General features: G+C 33.0%; 1 protein-coding gene across 1 annotated transcript; it reads left to right on the top strand.

Annotated features, from left to right (window-relative positions):
* Positions 1-2,695: 2,695 nt before the first annotated feature.
* On the top strand, positions 2,696-24,618 carry LOC139483152 (sialate:O-sulfotransferase 2-like). Its single transcript, XM_071267189.1, has 5 exons — positions 2,696-2,768; positions 4,172-4,272; positions 7,202-7,326; positions 23,461-23,599; positions 24,530-24,618. Exons 2-5 carry the CDS (start codon positions 4,185-4,187, stop codon positions 24,532-24,534), a joined length of 357 nt encoding a protein of 118 aa, XP_071123290.1. The 5' UTR covers positions 2,696-2,768; positions 4,172-4,184; the 3' UTR covers positions 24,535-24,618.
* Positions 24,619-25,303: the final 685 nt, after the last annotated feature.

Below are 25,303 nucleotides of genomic sequence, written 5' to 3'. Positions count from 1 at the left end.
CCATGTTCCATTACCTATTTCAACCTTACTCTAAGTGCATTTCATGTCTAAATAAGTTGGTTTCTCCGGGTGTAATAAGTAGTTTTTTTTTTTAAACCATTCAATTTTTTGATATACATGTACTGCAAAAAAATCCAAAAGAAGAAATATCGTGAGTGACGTTGTGTTATACATGTATATATGAATTGATAAATAGTTCACTACAAATAGGTAACAATTAAGAAATATCAACAAATCAAAATTGCTGAGATACCAGGTAATTTGAAAAAGTAAGAATCCCATAAAACCTGAAAAATAAAAACGTAAGATAAAATTAATCAACAAACCGAAGGAAAATAAATGTAATGCTCCCGGCTTGGTATATTCATTTTTCTGAAGATTAACTATCTAAGCTTCCCTATAGTATAATGTTGCTTAAAGTTCCTTTATATCATTGGCAAACAGTAAAACTGAAATTTATTTGCTTCTGACTTAGTTAAAAATACTCTGTCTAAAATTCGTTTAAGGCATGTTATGTAGTTTTATTTCAGTTGATGTAAGATACGGATTTGAGTCCTTTTGAATGCGTTTTCACAATTATACACCTCGCCATAAGTTAAGCAACACCTGATTATTTTTAGAATCGTTTTTTACAGATCTTATAACTAATCGAAATATCGATACAATTACAAAATTTGAATTTTAATAAGATAACAAACATTATGTTAATTGAAAAGTGCAAATTTTGGACGGTTTTCATGATTATTTGTTTGAATATTTCATTTTGGGCAAATGGTTGTAAAATGGCCCAAAAAAACCCCGAACATAAGATAAAGTTTCAACTTATACTGATTTTTTGTGACAAATTTGCTCTACAATATACACAAAATTCTATTAAAAACACGTGGTTGACAATTTGTTAATACATTAGAGTATATTTATAGTCAGTAGCGAGTGTATCATCCACTCTTCCGAAAAAGTTCATCCACACGTCGTCTCATGCTTTGAAATAAGCGTCGTAATGTTCGGGCAGTGATTCTGTGCCATTATTCAATTAAGGCTGTCGTAATTCTTGTCAATTATGACAAGCTGGAACCCTATTGTCGACCAATATCATCCAAGACATGCTCAATGGGATTTATATCCGGTAACATGGCTGGCCAAGGAATAGTGTCAATTGTCTCCTGACGTAAATAATCTGCAGCAATGCGTGTTCTGTGTGGTCTAGCATTATTGTCCATGAATATTGGTCTAGTTGCTAGATTATGAGTGTCAAAATGTAGCACAACGATATCCCGGATGCTGTTATCACGATATTTTTTACTCGTCATAGTCCAATCAGGAACATATCGGTCCATTTTGCAGTCAAATGAAAAGCATCCCAAAACTGTCAAACCCCAACCACCAAATGCTGTAGTTCCAAGGATGTGATGTTCCCTGTATACTGTATTCCGAGGGCGCCGTACGCGCATGCGTTCATCAATATGATGTAGGAGGAATCTGCTCTCGTCAGCCCAATGGACTCGACGCCACTGTCTCAAAGTCCAATTGCGGTTATCACGTGACCACTGACGTCGAGCTTGACGATGCCTGATAGTCAGCAATGGTCTTTTGACTGGCCTACGGGGACGTAAATTGGCACAATTTAGTTTGCGGTTAACAGTTCGTAGACTCACGCATCCATGAATTTCCCACGGTTCTCGCGTAAGCGGCGAGCTGTAGTGAATGGATGTCGACGAGCTGACTGTGAAAGAGTCCTGTCATCTTTTGCAGATATTTTACGTGGCCTACCAGAACATTCGCGCTCATCAACGGTCCCACTCTCTTTATGGCGCTTTAATAATCTCGAAATTACACTGTATGATACACCAGAGTGGACAGCTATTCTGCGCATACCAATGACTTGCCATTTTTGTGCACTTGTTAACTTATGCCTTGGCATCTTCCAAAACAGAATATTTATCGTAAATACTGACAAAACAGCACGTGAAACAGCTTACATTTAATTGCACGAAACTTGCAAGGGAAAAACTTGTATGTAGCTTTCGAAAACCTGTTTTTTTAAGATACTTAGGAATAAAGTCTATTCCTGAATTTTTACCTGTCGATTAACAATAGATTAACAAAATATATGGAAACAAAGCAGTATCAAATTAATTTTTTTTAACAAAATAAAGAAGGAAAAACATTAAGGTGTAAAAAGGTGCTTAACTTTTGGCGAGGTGTATAAATACCATCATACGACATTGGTAAATATTTTGATTAGAAATGTCCTAAGCTCATGACACTATATAACTGTACATAGACTTGTTTAGATACAATTCATGACACATTTTCACTGAACGACTTTAATATACCAAGATCAAGCAGAGCAGCTGCTTATTGTTATAAGAGAGCAATTAATGGTATTTTATACGATCGTCATACAATCGAGAAATTTAGCTAGCTTTCTTTTTTGGATTGTTTTTTGTGTTCAGTATTTTTGTTATTTTAATTTATACATATTGTACGGAAGAATAAATGTCAATCTCGTAGAAGAGAGGGGAAAATAAATGATTATTTTGATTTTTTTAAATTATTTTGTACCGATTATAAATTTATAGATTTTAAAAGACAAAAATAACAACAACAATAGAACGATAAATGATTCTTTATCGACTTCCTGTAGAGATAACTTCAATTTCATTTTAATTGTGCCACACTACCAAACATGCAACTTCTTCGAAATTAAAGTAACAGCTGTCTGTTGTATTACTGATTCGAAGAAAAGAAATATAGAAAACAACAAGGTAAATATGTATCCGTTAAAAACTGTAGTTACGTAATCTTGACAATTTTATTGGGTCTATTATAATTATCTAAATTGTAACATTATATTTAGTTTCTATCTTTACTGTATTCTTTGTTATCTCATATCCCGAATAATAAATTTCAATGGTCAATAGACAATAGATTTATCTTATACGAATATCTCTGATATGAAAATAAACTTTCCATCAATTTTGATGTGCATGTAAAATCTGTATAAAATAAAGGAAAAAAAAGTCAAATTTTCTTTTAAGCTTAAATTCCTGATTATGTAACGGAAAAATGTCATCTACGTTATCTCTTGGCGTTCATACAAAATATTGTCGAGATTCCCTTTTGGTGACAAGAAAGTATGATATGCGGTTCAGCGAAACAGTATCTGAATACCACTTGTATGAATCAACTTATACCATTGTTTCTATTTTAGTAACTAATGAGATAGCAATGGCTAATTTCCATTATCATAACCAAAGACAGCGTTATTTTTTTAATATTTCAATGATAAAATATCAACTGTTATTTTTTTTGTTGTTGCTTAATGTCTAGAGAGTAAATATAAATAGGATCCTTAAGCATACCTATCTCGTCTTCCCTCCCCTATTTTTCATTTTTCCTTCTTTTTTTTTGGAAGGGGGGGGGGGGTGCTATATATATGACAGACAAGAAATATCGAAAGACACGGAATGTTCTACCGCTGTTCATTATATCAGTATACAGTCATCAAGTCGTGTTCATTCTGATTGGGAACATTCATTTGGTTAAAAGAACTGTTACAATCTATATGTTAAATCTCTGCAAATAAAAAAGACGAACTTCAGCTATTTGTGACAGATTTTTTAAGCTTATTGCGAGGCGTTGGTGATAAAATGTTAAATTCAAAATTTTAAAACTACAAACTTAAATAAAAATGCGATTGACTGTATTTAGACATTAAATGAAGTCCGAGATTACACACAAGTTTTATTTAGATTTTGTCCTATATGCATAGTCATTTGGATCTGGGAAGACTTGCCAAGTGCGTGAGTTCGGAATATGGCATATGTATGGCACATTTTTTTGTTGTTGTTATTGGTTTCTATAATCTAGTTTTAAATTATATATGTATTTGGGCTGTATTTGCTTTTGGGACATTGGGGGGGGGGGGGGGGGTAGTATTTGTTTTTAGGGTTTAAAGTTGCCGGACCAAGGGGTGCTAAAAATTGACAGAGATATAACTATTTGAAGTCTGAAATACAAAACTGTTCGGAGGTGTAAAAGAAAAACTTTTTTCACGGGAATTTGAATGTAAACCAAATTGTTTTATTGACGAACTTCTTGAATGTAAGAACTGAAAATAATGCGTTTACACAAATGACAATAGATTATCATGTGTCAATGTTATCAGTTTACAGAAAACAATGAAGAATTTGGTGCTTGTAATATTTTGTTTGATCATTGATGTTACATGTTACTCAAATCCATACAGAAATATTGGACACTATAAAGGTTAGTACATTATACAAATACTTTATTGATGAAACATGACTTTTGAAAAATCCGTACGGTAAATATTTCATGTATTTGTTTCATTCACAGAGTCAAGACATATTTAAAATTAAAAAGCTAAAAATGAAATTAAAAACAACTATAATAGGATCTTCAAAATAATGTTCATCTTATTGATAAATAAACAAAACAATATAATTTGGTTATGTAAGTGCAAAACGGGCACTTGGGATGTCACAATGAATGATAAACAAGTTGAAAATTGCATATTTGACCAACAAAAAATGCCATCGTTCACATACATTTTCTACCAAATGGAAATGAGAAAATTTAAGGCTTTACGCTATCCAAAAAGATATGTAAACAGTTCTTTAAAAAGCTCACCGAAGATTAACATCATTATGAAATACGTTTTGTAACAAAATGGCTTTGAGGACAGCAATTGCTTATAATTAAATACTAATGATGCTATCAAAATAAGTTATTTTTGAAGTTTTTGAACATGCATACACTACTTTTCCATTAGTTTTGTACTAAATAAATTGAAGTAGTGTTTCCCTCGGTTATAGTTGTACCCACGATTTGTTTCCTCTCAATTGGTTGGTGATTTCTAAACAACGGTATACTACTGTGTCATTTATTTATTGCATAAAGGCTACTATGTAAGACAAAATATTTGTTTGTAAGATTTATATAACTTTTACAGTTATTTATATTATTTTCTTAATTTCAATTTCGGAAATTACGGTTCATGTATATCTATTGACAAATCGGGTTTAATATTTAAACTTCCGCTATATCGGTTCTAGGTGTTATGCTACCATTGATTTTTCCCTTATTATTCTTTGTTAAATTTGCACTTTTCAAAAATATGTGTAGATTTTATCTTTGTTTCAAATAAAGAAAAACTTGGCATGAGTTAAGGTTTATTTCTGTTTAGTACTATAGACAAAATATCATCTAATATTTCATGGCATATAAGAAAATAAGCATCACTGGAAGTTAACCAATAAAACATTCACTCCATTTTATCATGTGTACAAGCTTTAGTATCCGTGTTACCTCAAATAAAAAAAATAATAGTGCTTTGACACACCTAAAATATATGTTTATAACTCAGAATTTTTCACATAAAGGAGAATTTTTTGTTGAATTATCTGAATATGACTTTTTCTTTTACAAGACTGGTTATTTCATGCATTACTGTCAAGTATTGTCATGTATGATTTTTTTTCAATTATATGTTCAAACCATTAGCTAGCTATAAAACAAGGTAGACATGAAAATCAATCAAGGGAAAATAGGTTGTGTAAAATTTGTAATACAAATGAAATAGAAAATGAATTCCATTTTGTACTAGTTTTTCCAATTTTGGCTGATATAAAGTTTTACCGTTATGGTGTCAAAGTAATTGTTACAGATACTCATTAATTAGTCTTTTTAGAATTACTTTGAAAAATCTTGCTGTATTTCTGAAAAAAGCTAAATGCTGTTACTATGACTTTATGAAAATGAATATACTTGATAAATAAATAAATTTACTACAAATTCAAGTCTATCAAAATATTTTGAAAATCTAATCGTATAACTGTTCTAGTCGTATAACTGTTCTAGCCGTAGAACAGTTATACGATTAAAACAGACCAAATATTTTGTCAGTTCGAAGTAGAACTGTCTTTAACTGTTCTAGGGTAGAACTGTAAGGATCAGTTCTAGGTTAGAACTGTTCTAGGTTAGAATTGTTCTAGGTTAGAACTGTTCTAGCTAGAACTGTCTAAAAGGTGTCATGATGACAGTTCTATATACTGTCCTAGAACAGTTCTCCTGACAGATTCTGACGGATTTGATGAGAGGTTAGATGTGATCTCCACTGTAGATTATACTAGATTTTTTCTCAAACTATTGAACTGATAAGGTTATATGACAGTTGCTGTATGTCTTCATTTAAACAAACATAATCCACAACTTTTGAATAAATCAGTTCTAACTGTAGAACTGTGTGCAGAACTGTCTAAAACTGTTCTAGCCGTAGAACTAACAAAACCTGTCAGGATTGTAGAACAGTTCTTAATGAGAATTGTTTTAATATATATGATATTCTTTTGACTTATTTATATTTAAGACAAAGAGTCCTTATAACTGTTCTATGGATAGAACTGACTAAATCAATTTTAGCCGTAGAACTGACCAAATCAGTTTTAATCGTATACTAGTAACTGTTCTAGTCGTATAACTTTTCTAGCCGTAGAACTGTTTTAGTCGTAAGACTGTCTAAAACTGTTCTAGGGTAGAACTGACAAAACCTGTCAGGATTGTAGAACAGTTCAAAATGAGGATTTTTTAATATATATTATATTCTTTTGACCTATTTGTACCTAAGACAAAGAGTTCTTAAAACTGTTCTATGGGTAGAACTGACTAAATCAATTTTAGCCGTAGATCTGACCAAATCAGTTCTAACCGTATGACTGTTCTAGTCGTTTAACTTTTCTAGCCGTTAATATAAAGGTACTAAAATATTGGTACAGACAATACCAACAATGATCACAGTATTCCATGTTGGAACATCATAACTTTTAAGAGAGATTTGAAATAGACAAACTTTCAAAATGCTGAAAATGTAACGGTATTACCAAAAATCTGTAGTACTTAAAATTTCAAGTACAAATCCAGTACTTTAAAATACAGGTACCTTAATATTACAATAATTTTAAAGTAACAAAATAGTACTGAATATTAAAAGTCATTTTCCAGTACTACAGATTTTTGGTACAGAAATAGTACCTATGCAAAAGTAGCTGTGTAAGGGATTTTTTGTATTAATTGTATTTGTTTATGCTACATATCTATGGTGGTTGATTGTTTCATTTACAAACATATCGCAATTCCTTATTTTAATATGTATAAAGATAATGACTTTTGTCACTAGGTTATGTTGGATGTTACGTGGACGACGGCAATAGATTGTTAAAGCATAGGATATCTTTCTTACATGGGATTACATTAGAGAAATGCAGACATCACTGCAGGGGATTCAGATATTTTGGGTTACAGGTAAACCATCACTTTAACTTGCTCGACGATGATTTAAATTAACAGAGTATATGTGCATTGCGTTTTTGGTAGACCTGTAATAAGTGCCGGTTCAAACATGATTCATGATTCATTTTGCTTTGTTTCATAAAAAAAGAATGGCAAACGAAGATACAAGTATCTTGTCTTAGGAAGGTATAAATCCTACTTTGTAAATAGTTGGAGATATATTTTTTTCAAAATGGCCACCACACATTTCGAAAATGGCGTCATTACAAATTGGCAATAATTCGTTAATCCTTTGAAAGGTGTGTTATATGTAAAATCCAATTTTAGATTTGATAAAAAGTAAATGTCAGTTCCATAATTAGGACTAGACAGTACATTAATGAAACTAAAGGTGTCTTCCGGTTTCAAAATGCAGGTCAAAAAGTCAAAATATTCAATTTTTATACTTTCAAGCAACTTCACAAGGGATGTAAATCCTTGAAATATGTGTGATAGGTATAATCCAATGTTAGTTATGATTAAACGTTAAAAACAGTTCCTAAGTACGACAAATAACACATAAATGAAAAAAAATGGTGACTTCCGGTTAAAAAATGGCGGCAAATACGTAGAAAATATTTTTATTATTTCCATCAAATTATCAAGTGATAATACTCTTTGTTAATTTTAAATGCCTAGTTTGGTTAGAAAGACAGGTTGCTTGTCTTTTAATTATCTGATAGTTGCCTATGCAACAACCCGTACAAGGAAGGCCAGAACGGTAGCATCTACAGTTACCAACACAGCTGTATTTTCGCCTACGCATTTCAAATTTTTCTGACACGAGGTTGCAACAGCAGTCAAAGAATTCCATTTTAGTTTCCAACTGTCATTCTTTCTTTCATCAAACCCCAGTGTTCATGACTTGGTACATGTACCTGTAGAATACACGAATCAGGCTGAGCCCAAACATCTCCTCCTTGATATACTTATCTTTTGGTGTGCTCTGGAAAAGAACCTCTTGTCGGCGGAATTGCATCACAATGGCGCTGTTTCCTGGCAAACAATTCACATAGTGCCTCGCTTCATACTTCAGCCAAAAAAAAGTCCTTTACATCTGGAAAACCTTCCATTGTTAGCCAACCTGACATCTTCCATTTCTCATGACAAAAGTAAGGACGAAAGTAAGAGCAGCAACCAAAGACCAAACGCATTTGATATGTCACGTACAGGAAGCCATCAAAAGACGTTATTCCTTCCATAACCTATCCACAATTTGTCCTATCTAATTTTGCGATTGCTGCAATTCCTGAAACTTTTACATCTCTGTCAGTACTACATAAAATTACATTTTACAACACTTTTCATAATCATGCCGAACATGGACAAACATTCGTGTATCTGCTTCTTCATGATTACAAGAGGGTAGATAGGAAGTATCTTTATTGAAATTGCAAAGAAGATTTTCATCATGAGTAACATAAACATTTTTATTAGTCTCTTAAGAAGCAATTTTGCCAGCAAGAAACTTGAAAAATTTCGTTTCGTTGTCATCTCCACAGAGAAAACTACTACAAACCATTGGTGTTCTACCAGAATCAACAATTTTCCATCTGGCACAAGAACCTTGCCTTGTCTTGTCACAGCCTTTACATTATTCATTTAGTAAACATCAAATACAATGTGTACTTTTGAATACTTATTGATGCAAGATTTTATATAAGGCAGTATGACATCATTAGCATAATCATCAAATATTTTTGCCCAACTTTGTGCCCTGGAATTAACCATTGCTGCCCCACCAACGATAAATGCGTCCGAATTTGGGTCAGCAAATCGCAGAATGTTTCAAGTAAACCCATTTGCAGCGATTTAATACCACTATTTCAAGTGACATCCTGAGATACAGACGGAGGAGCAATTTAGTTTTCATCGATAAAAAATATTCCAAGTAAAACTGCCTACTATGACAAGAAATGAAAAGTCTAGAAAAGACATCGAAATCACTTTTAAGGTTCTCTAGCTTTGTTTTTGACAAAGACATTTCCAGTTTAATTTTGTGGCCAAAATAGGAAGTGGTTCTTTTTATACCCCCGCTTTGAAAAAAGGGGGGTATACTGTTTTACCTCTGTCTGTCCTTCCGTCGGTCCGTCAGTCCATCAGTCCATCAGTCCGTCAGTCTGTCAGTCAGTCCGTCCGTCCCATGAATATTTTTCGTCACATTTTTCCCAGGAACTACACTACCAGGATTTCTGAAATTTGGTTTCAGGCTTGATATAAGTCAGCTATACCGTGTGATGCGTTTTCAGATTCATCACTCAACAACTTCCTGTTTACCGAACACTTGTTTGATTTTACACATGATAGCCAAGTTGAAAATTTTTCGTCACATTTTTCTCAGGAACTACAATACAAGGATTTCTGAAATTTGGTTTAAGGGTTAATATAAGTCAGCTATACCGTGTGATGCGTTTTCAGATTCATCACTCGACAACTTCCTGTTTACCGAACACGTGCATATTTTTACACAATTAATATTATCCACTTGCGGCGGGGGTATCATCAGTGAGCAGTAGCTCGCAGTTTCACTTGTTTATTTGGTTATAAAAAGCATGTTCTCCTTCGTTTTGCATTTGCTTCAAAAGATCTTCGTTTTGTTTGGACCAATAAATCTGACGACTCGTTATCACTTTACAATGCCTTTAAAGCTGTTTAAAGATTTGTGTTTTCGTAGAGACTTCAGTATTTCGTTCGTCTGTTGTAGAATGACCCAAACCACTAGATCTTTCAAATTCATCTTCTAGTATACTGACTCCACTGGTCCAGATACCATCCATTTGTCTAAAAGGGATCTTCGGTTAATCCTATGGCACCAACATCGCCCTTCACAATTGCATTATTCTGTATTTGTGCATGATCAATTGTGTTATAAGAAAGACATTTGCCACCTGTTGATGATGTTCGGGAAGGGAAGTCATATCTCGGAGACGGTCGGTAACGATCTAGCATAATTTACACGATCAAGACCTAAAACAATACGCTTTTGTGCTTTATATGGACTTTTTGAATAGTACGAAATCTCACTCATGAAATGAGCATAATACCAAAATCAGAAGTAGTTCTTAATTCATAATTAAACGCCAGGAATTAAACTGTGGTCGAGATTACTCTATTTCCTTATACCAGTCTTTTAAATCATTGAACGCCACATAGTCATGACATAATTATATATTCTGAGTTGAGCTTTCATAATCCGAAATTAACAATTCAAGCAAAATATAAGCGGTTGTCTGATACGCCTGTCTAGTTCTAGGTACATTTGAAAATACATTACAAGAATCTGCTGTTCTTGGTGTTGCAATATTGGCTTCAGTAAGACGAAATGTCCATCCCCTATCACGCAATATATCACCCAGAGATTTATAACAAGTCATTTCAATATGCAATCCACCAAACATGACGATACACTTAATATCTTTTCCTTACAAATCACGCCATTCCCACTGAATTTGATTAGGCATTTCCAAAAGTGGCTGATCTGCAGTTACAATTGGTGGTTCTCCGGGATTAACTACATTTGCGCCTTAAACATCGAATACCTGATAAATGCTTGGTAGTGTATACAAATCGCTCTTGATATCTATAAATAGTTTGCACATGCGCAAAAGTGTTAAACACATGTGTATCATAACCTTGAAAAATGTTATTAAACCAATTCATAATATCATTAGAAATCCAAAAACACTAAATATATGTTAAATAGTTCCAATGTTTTTGAAATAATTTTGCATGCGCAAATACTGGATATGTCAAATATTAATTTGTAATAAATATGTGATGTAAGGAAGATTCACCTAATCAGGTAATTGGTTTTTACTAAAAGAAGTTCAAAGAAAAGTTTTCCAGAAAAATCAGTATTTTCAAACTAAAGAAAACAACCATTTTATAAAATGGCCGTGGCCATCTTGAAAAAAATATTTTTTTTAATGGCCAGCAGTTATTTCTTAAAAAGTATATAATAATGATGCTTTGTGGTAATTTTCATGCTTGTATCATCATTTGCACAATTCCCTCGATTTTGTTTGCTAATATTTTCCACTATAAAGGATCACTTTGATTCAAACAAAAAATTGTCTGAAACTGACATTATCAAAATGCTTGATTTCTTGATTGACAATTGAGTTACGTTCGGAGGACGTGCTTTTCAACAGACTATCGGCATTCCAATGAGAACGAATTGTGCCCCTCTTCTTGCCGACTTGTTTCTCTATTATTATGAGGCTGACTTCATACAGGAACTTTTTAGGAAGAAAAATAAGAAATTAGCAATATCCTTTAACTCTACTTTCCGCTATATAGATTATGTTCTTTCAGTAAATAATTCCAAATTTGGTGACTATGTTTAACGCATCTATCCCATTGAACTAGAGATAAAGGATACAACAGATAGAGTTAAGTCGGACTCATATCTTTACTTACATCTAGAAATTGACAATGAGGGTCGATTGAAAAAACTTTACGACAAAAGAGTTCAGCTTTCCAATTGTGAACTTCCCATTTCTAAGTAGCAACATTCCAGCAGCACCTACATACGGGGTATATATCTCCCAGTTGATACGATATTCCCGTGCTTGCATTTCCTATCATGATTTTCTTGATAGAGGGTTGCTGCTCACAAGGAAGCTATTAAACCAAGAGTTCCAAATGGTGAAGTTGAAATCATCCCTTCGTAAATTTTACGGACGCCATCACGAGTTGGTTGACCGTTATGGAATAACTGTTTCACAAATGATATCGGATATGTTCCTTACATCGTAACTACAATCCCCTTCCCTTTCATGAATGTGACCTACCGAATTAGACCATTTACCGGATTTGTTATCTCATAATCAACACGACGGGTGCCACATGTGGAGCAGGATCTGCTTTCCCTTCCGGAGCACCTGAGATCACCCATAGTTTTTTGGTGGGGTTCGTGTTGTTTATTCTTTAGTTATCTATGTTGTGTCGTGTGTGCTGTTGTTTGTTTGTCTTTTTCATTTTTAGCCATGGCGTTGTCAGTTTGTTTTAGATTTATGAGTTTGACTGTCCCTTTGGTATCTTTCGTCCCTCTTTTACCCTAAAGCATAACCGCCTGTGAATGATTGAAATTAAAATACGAAGACTTTCAAGACAAGAGATATCAAATGCCATGACCGAAAATAGAATTGATAATGCAACTTTTAAATGGACCAAAGGCCAAAAACTCAATTGGCTTGGTTCCTAAGAAATATTTCCAGAATCGGACTTTGCTGTAAGGAGAATATTTGTAAACAAATATAGTTACACAAAAATCCATGATGGGATGGGATGGTTAAATCTTTTGTAAAGCATTTAAGTTGAAACTGACCTCAAAATTTATACAGTTGGTACAGCCTTTTAAAAATATTCCTTACAAAATTTTTAAGTTCGAAAATTTGTAAACATGGGAGAGGCCGGGGTTCTAAAACCACTCTGAAATAAAAATAGGTGCACAACGTCTAGATGTGTGCAATCTGTCGATGAAGTTTCAGGGATATTGGTTGATAAATACAAGGGAGTTGATTACTCAAAATTGTTTACCTTTTTTTCTTCAATTGTTCTATGTTCTTTAACAAAATCCTCTTCATATTTCATTAAAAAACAGGTAAACAACTTCAATATTTGCAAAAATGTTTGTGCGAGTTTCAGGGGACTGGATTGAAAACTCAACAGGTGTTGATAATATACATGCAATAATAATAGAAGTTTTTAACTTTTTATAAATAATTATAGATTATCGTTGGTCATCTCAACGAGATTGGTTTTCTTGATTTAGCAGGTACGGCAAAAGTGAGAAAAGCAATCGAGTTGAGATGACCAAAGATTTTTTATTTAATGCTATTTTATCTAGGACGACATTGACACATTGAAACATTGTATTTCACTTAAGGCCTCACATGAGGTATGATAGTACAACAATATAAGAAATAAGCTATAATACATGAGCAAACATATTTACAAATGCATGAATAAATGGGAAGGTAAATATCATTTGTAAAACTTAAGCCAACAAGAACAAATTTATCTTTGCTGTTCATTAAATTAGAGAAACTTATAGTTTTTTTAACCTTACAAATATCTGCAGGCAAAAATTTCAGCCGTTCAGCATTAAATAAAGTACAATCATATATGTAATGAATAAATAAAGGCAACAGTAGTATACCGCTGTTCAAAACTCATAAATCCATGGACAAAAAACAAAATCGGGATAACAAACTAAAACCGAGGGAAACGCATTAAATATAAGAGGAGAACAACGACATAACACTAAAATGTAACACATATAGACAAAATCCCACGAGAAAAACAAATATAACATATATATATATAACATCAAAACCAAATACATGAATTTGGGATAGACAAGTACCGTGACACGTCTTATCGCAATGTGAATTTACACTCAAAAATAAGAGAAAACAAACGACACAACGTTATAATGTAATACACACAGAAACGAACTATAATATAACAATGACCATATTCCTGACTTGGTACAGGGCATTTTTAAAGGAAAAAATGGTGGGTTGAACCTGGTTTTGTGGCATGCCAAACCTCGCACTTTTATGGCCATGTGAAATATAACATCAAAATGACAACACAGGACTACAATATAAATAAATTGGAGAACACAATAGACAAAGAATCACACGAACAACAGCCAACAAAAGGCAACAAGTTCAAAATTTTAATACGCCAGAAGTGTATTTTGTCCACACAAGACCTATGTGTGACGCACAGATACAAAAGTTTGAAAGCCGAAACGAGTACAAAGTTGAACAGCATCGAGGACCAAAAGATCAAAAAGGTTGTGCCAAAAACGGCAAGGGTTTTCCGTTAAGTTACCAGAAAATCCCTATAATTTAGAGTAATTTATACTTTTGCAAACAGTAAATTTAATAAAATGAATATTCAAAAGATGTACATGATAAAGCTGAAGTATTAACTAATTACAGGAAACAACTGAAATACATTTACATAACCAGACATTTGAAACACAAAAGTAGACACATCCGAATACGTATAAACCTCTACGCCAAGTGACGTCCTATTTGAAACTGAAAAATGACGAAAAAATGACGTCATTAGAATTAGTAAAACAGAGCATCAAAAAATGAAAAATGACGAAAAAATGACGTCATTAGAATTAGGATTAATTTAAGATTATATATTTGAACTAAATACTGATATTGCATTTAATAACAAAGCACATTTTAATTCTTATTAATATAAAACTGAGGTAGCAATTAACTATATTATAAAACTATGTCAGGTTTGTTATGAATCTAACTTCAAACGTAAAATATCGTACTGATTACTTTGAACGAAATCAAATCTGATAAATGAAGGCGGTGATTAATTTTCTTTACCATAACACAGAAATATAATAGAAAAGACATCAACACATTTGACAAAATCCGATGAGAATTACAAATATAACATTAAACATTTAAACTAAATACATGAATATGGGATGTATAAGTACCGTACCACGTCTTATAGTAATGCGAGTTCACACTCGGCAAAACAGTCGCAATCGGGAATAAGTCACGTTTGGTAATTAAAAGATTAGACGACATTATGACAAAACACAATCTACCATGTGGTAAAAATGTCCTTAGCTAGTTTGGTCAACGAAACATCGTATGGATCCACCAAATCGTGATGGTGTCCATAAAATTTACGGAGTGTCAATTTTAATCTGTCCTCCTCATAACTTTGTTGGAGCAGTTTCTGCGTAAGGAGCACACTCCTGTATATGAAGTCCGTATAGTGTGAACAAGCACGTGAATAACGTATCAATTGTGATATGTAAACACCATACGAAGGGGCAGAGGGTATGTTACTGCTGAGAAATGGGAAATTGATAATTGGGAAGTTGAAATCGTCCCGTTTATCATAGATTTTCGTGTGAAGTCGTCCATCTACGTCAATATTGAGGAAAAGATCAAGGTATGAAGCAGTCCTTCTAGTATCAGTGGTATCCTTAATTTCAAGTTCACTTGAAACTCATCTCCTAGGACATTTATGTTACATAAATCACATATTCTTTCTGATCTATTAATGATATAAAATATACCACATTCAATAGGAAACCTACGACTACTGCACCTATATTTACACAAATTATTCTTGGATTAAAAGGCAATGTAGTTAAATAATCTTCAAAACCAAACTCAGACTTGTACATTTTATAATTTAAACATTTTGACGTATTAAATATCTTAGCCTTCCATTCATTTACAAACAAATTGTGGTAATACTGTTTCACATTTTAGACAACTGACAGTTTGTATCTATATATTGATTATTCCAGGCATTAATAAAACCACATTCAGATATTATATCTTTTACACAATCCAAACCACTTAGAGTGGTATACATTATCAGAATCAAGTTTATATAGCATTTCATATAATGTACGAGACATTTTCTCTTTTTTGCCAGTAACAATACGTTTCCAAAAACCAACCATTCTTGCCTTAATATTAACAGACATTGTTATAGTTCGTTCTTATGTTGTACTGTTATACCACTGTCCCAGGTTAAGGGGAGGGTTGGGATCCCGCTAACATGTTTAACCCCGCCACATTATTTATGTATGTGCCTGTCCCAAGTTAGGAGCCTGTAATTCAGTGGTTGTCGTTTGTTTATGTGTTACATATTTGTTTTTCGTTCATTTTTTTTTTACATAAATAAGGCTGTTAGTTTTCTCGTTTGAAAAGTTTTACATTGTCTTATCGGGGCCTATTATAGCTGACTATGCGATATGGGCTTTGCTCATTGTTGAAGGCCGTACGGTGACCTATAGTTGTTAATGTCTGTGTCATTTTGGTCTTTTGTGGATAGTTGTCTCATTGGCAATCATACCACATCTTCTTTTTTATATATTGGTACTCTACCTAGTTCACCATATACAATGCAATTAGGTGTACATTTTTTAACTTTCATTATATATTTACAAAATTCTAAGTGCAATGATTCAATAACATCATTTTTCTCATACCCCCAAACCATACATTAATATAGGGCTAACCATAGCATCAAAAAGTTGTAACAATACATCTATGGGTAAATACAATTTTCTTGCCTTACGTAATACATAAAACATTGCTTTTCTGGCTTGTTGAACCAGTCTAGATTTATTAACATGAAAAGTACCTTTTCTAGAAAATACAATACCTAAATATTGAAATTCATCAATAACAGATAAACGGTCATTATTATATATAAATTGAACATATTCAGCCTGTCGACTTTTAGAAAATATAAGAACATTGGTTTTTGCAGTATTAACTTTGAGATTCCATGTTTCACAATATAAATACATTGCATGCAATGCTGATTGTAACTCAGCTGCAGATTTTGCAAAAATGACTGTGTCATCCGCATATAACAACAGATACAATTTAAAATACACTTCAATATCATCATTGTCAAACAGTAAATGAGACATATTACAAACATCATTCAGACCACTATAAGCATGTGAAAAAAAAGTAAAATCACAAAAATACTGAACTTAGAGGAAAATCAATTCAGAAAGTCCATAATCACATGGCAAAATCAAATAACATACATAAACATAAAGTGCCAAAACTCAGTCAAATCATTAAGTAAAATAGAAAATTAAAGGGGCGACAGGTTTTCACCCTGCCTCACACCAATATTAGATGCAAAAAAAACACAAGATTTTGCATTTTTATACAAGTTTTGTAATACAATCAGTAATTTACCATCTATACCATTGCGTAACAATTTTTGCCATAATGAGTCAAAAGCCTTACGAAAATCAACAAAGGCACAATACATTTTTTTCTTCTAAATAAATACAAATCAATAAGACATTTCAATTATAGATATGATCAACAGTGCCATACCCATTTCTGAACCCTGCCTGTTCTATACATAATAATCCTAAACTTTCTAAATAATTGAACAATCTATTATTTAAAATACAATTTTTCATAACAACTCAATATTGTAATACCTCTTTAGTTGTCAGCATTTGCAGGATCACCTTTCTTTTTAAAAATAGGACGGATAAAACCCTTTGGCCATGAGTCTGGTATAATACCACTATCAAATACAATATTAAATATTTTCAAAAATACGGGCATAAGTTTACAAGCCTCATGTTTCAAAAATTCATTAAGTATCATTTCATCGCTACATGCTTTGTTATTTTTCAAAGACTTAATTGCATTTACAACTTCCTGTTCACAAATAGACTGATTAATTACAGTATTGTACTCACTAATATTCTCTGGTAATACAACATCAATATCATTTTCTACATTATTCAAATTCTTAAAATGGTTAAAAAATAAATCAAGAGCAACCTTCTGAGATCCATTTTTACCTTTCTCACAGCCCTTGTTTAACAATGACCAATAAAACTTAGGATCAGTGGTACGCAAACCACGCAATTTACTTATTGATGCCTTCTGAAACACGTTAAATTGAGTTTTCAAAGTTTTCTTGTACTCTCTACTTTTACATACTAAATCATCAAAATTAACTGCTGAACATACTCTATAGTAATACCTGCGATATTTTTTACGTTTTACATAACATTCACTATTGAAATACTACTTACGATTTACAGATTGAGAGTTACATTTTTTTTAACATTGTTATCATTGATATTAACCAACATATTGGGTTGTTCAGCCGCATTCCTTATTATATTCACACAATCATTTACGATATTTACAACATTATTGACAATTACATTATCAGTATTTTGAGGATCAATATCCTCTAATCTATTCGAAAGTTCATCTATACTGGTATCGTCTAGGTTCTCCGTGAAAACTGGTGCTCTGTCTCTGGCCCATATTGGTTTTACAATAGACTCTGATTCACCATGCTAGGTGATTACAATGGTCGAGTCATTTGTATTGTCCATATTATTGTCTTTAACATTAGAGTTATTCAAATTTACATCAACAACACAAGTTAAATTTGTACACAAATGTAAACAAATAGGTTTATGAATATCACTAAGAATTGGATCAAATATCAATACATTGAAATCAACTATCGATCGAAATAGATTTGGTGATACAATGGCATAATCAACAACAGAATTATTACAAATCGTAAGCCCAATATCCCTGTCGTTATCCACTCTACCATTAACAAAGAAAAGTTCTAAACTTCTACATAGTTCAAATAATTTTTTGCCATATTTATCAACCTTATGCTTATCTTGAGATTGTCTTACAACAGGGATTCCACATTCCTCTAATATATGTAAATTATTAACAAGACTTTGCTCAATATTTGGCAGATTAAAGTCAAGAATATTATTATCAATGTCAACATATTACAGTTACTACAATGTGCATTGAAATCACCAAGTAAACAAACTTGTAAATCTGATTCATTTATAACATTTTCAATTTCATTAAACATGTCAACCAACACTACTATATAAACTACCATCAGGTGGGATATGAACAACCCAAAATAAAGTTTTTTGAAACAATAGCTTATCATCAATGGTGAACCATAATACACAATGACTAGAGTAAGTAAATGGGTCCCTAATAGGGACATAATTGCATATATATTCTTAAACACAAATACCACCTGATTTAGATGCACAACTTTGCCTTATAACAGAGGGTAGTAGCTTAAACTCATTAACCTCAACATCATCATATTGATCAATTTTAGTTTCAGTAAGACATATTACATCATATAAAGACATGAATTCAATAAAATCTGGATTTTTTAATTTAGAGACAAGACCACACACATTAAGGGTTAAAATTTTTATATTTTCAAATTGCAAGATATTTTCATTTTCAAGCACTTCCTTTTGAATCACAGAATTATCATCACTGACATCAAGCACTGACTCGGTGTCTAGACATTTCCCTCCCAAGCGCTCCTACAGCTCAGTAAGTCCCAACTTTTTATAATCAACGTCCACGATTCCTTGTTTGAAAAGGTCGTCCGGGGATGCGATCACCACTCTAGCACCACCATCCCGCGTGTGTGCGTTTTTGAGGTCATCATTTTTTCTTACCAATTGAAAGAGTTTAAAACGCAACGGCGTCAAATCTTCGCTAACATATACGTCTTTAAACTCAGTTTGTTTAAGTTTTTTCCTACTAGCAAGGAATTTAAAACGATCAGTGCGGTTTTCAAACTTTACGATCACCTTCCTGTTTTTCCCTGGGGTTTTCTTACCATTTCGGTAGGCGTCACCGATCTTTCCAGTCAAAACAACCTTCATAGCATGAGATAAAGCAATTAGAGCATCTATTACGACTTCATTGCCTTCATTTCCCGGTATGCCGGTCATTCTGATGTGGTCCCTCCTCGACTGCTGATCTAGCGCGTCATTCGCGTATTCGATGTTACGAACTCCTACCTGCAATCGGTTGATTTTCGTGTCGTGAATCAACATGGTTTCATCCCTACGGGCCGAGAAATCATCTAAAACGGGCATCAGCAGTGTCATTACATTCAATGCAGTTTTCTCCGTATCCTAAAGTTGATCACTTAAAAAGTTTCCTTAATGAAGCGTTCATTGATAGCCTCCATAGTCTCATTAGCTGTCATATTATCGTCCTTCATATCGTTACACTTATCCTTGATAAACGTACACATTTCCGAAAACAATTTTCCACCATTGCCATGTTTCGTCGGATTTCTCGCTGGCATACTGTTGAATTAAACTATATTCACATTGGCTAGTCCAAAACAAATCCTGTCATATAAGAAATCGTTCCTCCAGTAATAAATAAAACACAATGATAAAGTTCAATAACAATAGTATCCCATCGATTGAAGTGGATTTCACTCAAAACTTTTTTACTTTGTCTGCATGGAACAACCGGAAGTAATCTGTTCATTTCATTGACAATGACCACGTGCGCCCTTGGTCTCTAGCGGTACTGTGCTAAGAAAAGAAATTATCATTCAGTAAAATCAAAGGAAAATTTCGTAAAATAGCGATAATTTGTTTTTATAACATTTAAGGTCACCTTAGATATTTCTACCTGTAATTTTTGAAAACTTATACAGTAATTTTTTGTAATATGATATGTTTTTCCAAAGAAATACACGAAATACACAAAATATAAAAAAGTTTAGTCAGATAAATAAATAAATTAAAGATTGAAAAAAAATGAATAAACTTTAAAATTTGTCAAATTTGGTAAATAGATTGATCATGTTGATAAGAAAAGTTCTTTAAAAAAACAATTAGAAAGTGAAAAAAGTATCCTCTAACCAATGGATATGAAATAATGGGAAAAACTGTTCACTTTACCCGAACAATTAATACTGAATAAACAGCAATCAGATGGCAAATGACTTTATCCAAGCTGTAAAAATCAAAACAATAAGCAGGTCTGCAGGTTCAATACAAGGAATACAACAACCTTCACCTACTAGTATGCCGTGCTTCTGTCCTTCTATTCATACCTACTGCTGAGGTCATATGAGGTCATAGATGAATGATTTAGTGCCCTTACAGACATATATACTAATATCAATTACAACATACTTGGTAGAACAGAACATAAACTTACGGAACCACTACACGATACAAGAACTGATGAATGCTATTCATATAGAACGAAAGCACAACAAGGTGGAGAAAGATATCAAGCACCCATATCTAAACATCTTTTAACACATCAAAATTTCTACACATGCGGAAGCTTTAAACGCCCTAACATTGATCCAGTCCGCAGCCGCTGCAAAGAGAGCAGCCGAAAAGAAAAGTACGTTGAAATCAACAACAGATTAATGTCAGAAACCGTAACCAGGAAATAACAACCATACAGTTTGGTGATGCAGCATCCAACTTTTTCACACGTCGAATGCTTTAGTATACTTTAAATGCAGTGTATTAGTTATTTGTTTGCGACAATATGTGATTTTGTCTTAGGATTATAATGTATTCTGTGTTTTTATGCCCCATTTATGGGCATTATGTTTTCTGGTCTGTGAGTCCGTTCGTTCGTCCGTCTGTCCGTCCGTCCGTCTGTTCGTCAATTCGTCTGTCCCGCTTCAGGTTAAAGTTTTTGGTCAAGGTAGTTTTTGATGAAGTTGAAGACCAATCAACTTGAAACTTAGTACACATGTCATTTTGATATGATCTTTCTAATTTTTATGCCAAATTAGAGATTTTCCTCCATTTTCACGGTCCAATGAACATAGAAAATGATAGTCCGGATGGGGCATCCGTGTACTGGGGACACATTCTTGTTATTTATTTTTTCATATATCAATCAAAAACCAGTATTTATACCTTAAAAAATAACCCATTTACCTGTCCTCAAATAAAAGTAAATTAAACAAGGTTTATACAGTATAATACTATGATTGCACTAGTTTTCCAATAATAACCACATGCAATTTTATTTTTTCTTACCTAATTTAAAAAAACAAGCGGCAATAGGGGGAATGAACCATCTTGTGTACACACGACGTGTATACTAGTAATCGTATGTACACAGTTCTCATTCTTATTCCAACAACTTTTAATCTTGTGATGCAAACAGATGCATATTGAACAAACGGATATATATTCATTGTTTTGTAAGCTGGGTAAATCATAAATAGAGTAATACATTCTCTCTTTAGTGCTATTCAAACAAAAAATATTCAGAAACAACATTTAAACAGTTGTCTTACATTGACAATGATGGTTGTTTTTGGTGGTTTTTTTTTTTAAATTAAAGAGGTGAACAAATAATATTATGTATTTGTGCAATGGTAATTTTGTGTATTCTTGTCTTTCATTTTTGCTGATGTGCGTTGTCTATATTTTTTTTTGTGTTTCTTTGTTACATATTTGTTTGTTCTAACAGTGATTAAGATTGCACAATATTGACTGCTGTACCCCCATTTTGTCTCACCTTGACATAGGCGGCAACGGCGGCGGCAGCTGCGTCAACAATGTATTAGTTTATGATTACGTCTAGTTTATGGTGAACCACAAGTGGTAGGTCAATGATATTTTGTATGCAGTAGAGTAAACATTGGAACATCTGATTTCCATGGAGATTATTTGGCGCTGCCCTCTCAGACATGGTCTGTTGACTTTGAAACTTTTGCTTAGTGACATGTATTAGTGTGTGATTGGATCAGTTTATGGGGACCCACTAGGGTTAGGTAAATGATATTTGGTATGCAGTTATATAAGCATTGGCATATCTAATTTCCATGGAGATTATTTGGCTCCGCTCTCTTAGTCATGGTCTATTGACTTTGAAAATTTTGCTTAGTCTGTTAGTTTGGGATTAGGTCAGTTTATGGGACACCACTAGTGATAGGTCAATAATATTTGATATGCAGTTGTATAAGCATTATCACATCTCATTTCCATAAGAATATTAGGTCCCGCACCCTCAGTCATATGTATTAGTTTGTGATTAGATCAGTTAAAGATCAACTGCTAATGTTAAGTCGATAATATTTGGTATGCAAAGTTATTGGCATTTGCAAGTCTCATTTATATGGAGATTATAAAGCCCCCCCCCCCCCCCCCCCCCCCCCCCCTAATCGTGATTCATTGACTTTAAAGCATTTGCATAGTTTACAAGTTAATGTTTTTATTTAGGTTTGTTTAATGGGAACGACTTATGATAAGTCAATGGCATTTAGTATGCAGTTGTATTAACATTGGCACATCTCATTTCCATGTAGATTGTTCAGTCATGTACCTTGTCATGGTTTATCGACTTCGATTTTTTGAATAAATTGCATGTTATATAGTATTGCTTTTTAAATTTCAACATTTGCATTATAAAAATTACAAAAAGGTGAAACATATCAATCTATTTAATTGAATTTGATGCGAATGTCATACAAGTGAGAGGTTTATCTAGCTACTTATTCCGGAATATGACAGTTGTTATGCATTCGATGGCATTATGTTTTTGAGCTTTTGATTTTGCCATTTGATTACGGATTTTTGAAATTTCCTCGGAGTTCGGTATTTTTGATATTTTACTTTTTGATATCAGGCAAAATCTCATTTGACGAATTAATTGTGCATGCCAACTCATTATTCGTACTAACACTCGGAACACGGATTTTCGTAAGCTTTTGATGTTTCAACATTCTATTTTCCAGTATAGGGATTGGTGCCTTTGTGGAAACCACCTTCACTCACCTGGCTATCCCCAAGCATCGGAACTACAATGCAACATGCCTTGTGCAGGCGAAAATTCTAGAATGTGTGGCGGAGGCTATAGGAATTCCATCTATCATGGTAGGTAAAGTTAAAGGAGATGATTTGGGGAAGATCTGTTATCTTTTTCTGTTAATTTCTTCTGAGCATGTAACAAAAACCCGTTTTTGCTCTATTATTTTTTTTAAAAGGTGAAATTTTTCACTTTTCTAGAAAAATTGACGAAAACAAAATAAATTCTTATTTCAGGCTAAGGATATTTAAAAGTATGAAGCATTTAAACAGTTGTTCATATCATACATTTAAATTCAATAAATTTTACTTGAACAGTTGAAAATAAAAAAAAATACACCTTTACCTGAATGTATATTGGAGTTCCTGGCTTTTAAAGATTAAAATATCAAAAATTTAATTGTCGTTAAGTGTAGTCAAAGATTTCAGAACAAAATCCTTAAAGACTGAAGGGCAGATAGTTATATTGAATTGGATAGGAATTCTGTAATAGAATAGTAAGTATGTCGTCGAACATTGAGACACCCTCAATGCAATACCCCAGTAGAATAGAAAAAAACACCATTAGTTTAAAGTTTTCAAACTGAATGCAATTGCAAAACAAACAACCAAAAGACAAATAATGGTATACAAAACGTAACATAGAAAACTAAAGCTGAGCAACACGAATCCCAACGAAAAACTTGGGGTGATATGAGGTCCTCCGGAAGGGTACTAGGTAGTAGTTAAAGGGTAAGTTTATTGTTTTGTTTACAGTAGCATTTTTCAAGAGCTTGAACTGTCTATCATTGCTGTTCTCAATTGTCCTCACAGCTTTCAAGTTGGTAATTAGCTCATTGTTTCATTTGCAATAAGTGTGAGGATGATGAATCGAATGCAAATAACAAAAGTTGCACTATTAACAAAGGAGTGTTTTTTTCTACAATCTATTTTGTATATCTAACTAAATTGGCGTTTATAAAGCAATATATTTCATATGTTTTTGTTTGTTTTTTTAAGTTTGATGGCATCTTCAAAAGCGACAACGACAGAATATAACAGCTGACATGCATCGTCGTTAATAAAAATAATAAAATAATAGAACTAGATTTTATTAACATATTATTTAGAATCCAAATAAATCAAATTGAAGTTAAGGATTTGTCTAGGCTAAACAAAAGTATTCATATCCTTGCTAAAATGCTTCATCTGCAACATTTATCTGGAAATCATGAAAGCTCTTTGCTCAATCGATAATAAAAGTAACGATGGTAAATAGGTGTGTGGGTGGATGGATATGTGTTAAACATCCAGTTTCAAATATTACTTTCACATGAGGACGAGAATATATGATGCTTTTATCCCAAAGAACCTATTGAAGTCTACGTTATATTTTGACTTATATTTAGAAATTAACAGTGAGGGTTGGTTTAGAAAGTGTTATAAAATGTGTAATTATTCGAAACACTTTTTTGTTCACACCTTAGTTAGTTTTTAATGTTCTTCAAAGTCGATAGATTTGGTCTTTTTTTATTCAATCGTTACTGATGAGTCTAATTCAAACGAGTCGTGCTCTTGGCGTTACGGTTCTAGCGTAACAAATTAAAAGATTGGTATATTTGAGGAGTTTTTATAGGAGCCATCGTGAGTTGGTTGTCTTATGGAATATACGTCTTAGATTACCATGGATATGTTCTGATAGTCGTAGCCACAATCCCGTCCACTTTTCCTTGATTGTGGAATTAACAAAGGATTTTTTTCGGATCGGCTGTTCAATTGTTTAAGTAACACGAC

This window comes from Mytilus edulis, chromosome 1 (assembly GCF_963676685.1).
Source record: "Mytilus edulis chromosome 1, xbMytEdul2.2, whole genome shotgun sequence".
NCBI classification, from domain to species: Eukaryota; Metazoa; Mollusca; class Bivalvia; order Mytilida; family Mytilidae; genus Mytilus; species Mytilus edulis.
Note: the sequence above shows the minus strand (reverse complement) of the source record. Positions and strands in the feature narration are given on the sequence as shown.

What these genes read in the sequence shown, in the direction of transcription:
- LOC139483152 (XM_071267189.1), top strand. Translation starts at nt 4,185, where the DNA reads ATGAAGAATTTGGTGCTTGTAATATTTTGTTTGATCATTGATGTTACA. An exon ending in AAATATTGGACACTATAAAG is followed by an intron (nt 4,273 to 7,201) that starts GTTAGTACATTA and finishes TTTTGTCACTAG; the next exon opens with GTTATGTTGGATGTTACGTG. An exon ending in TCAGATATTTTGGGTTACAG is followed by an intron (nt 7,327 to 23,460) that starts GTAAACCATCAC and finishes TCTATTTTCCAG; the next exon opens with TATAGGGATTGGTGCCTTTG.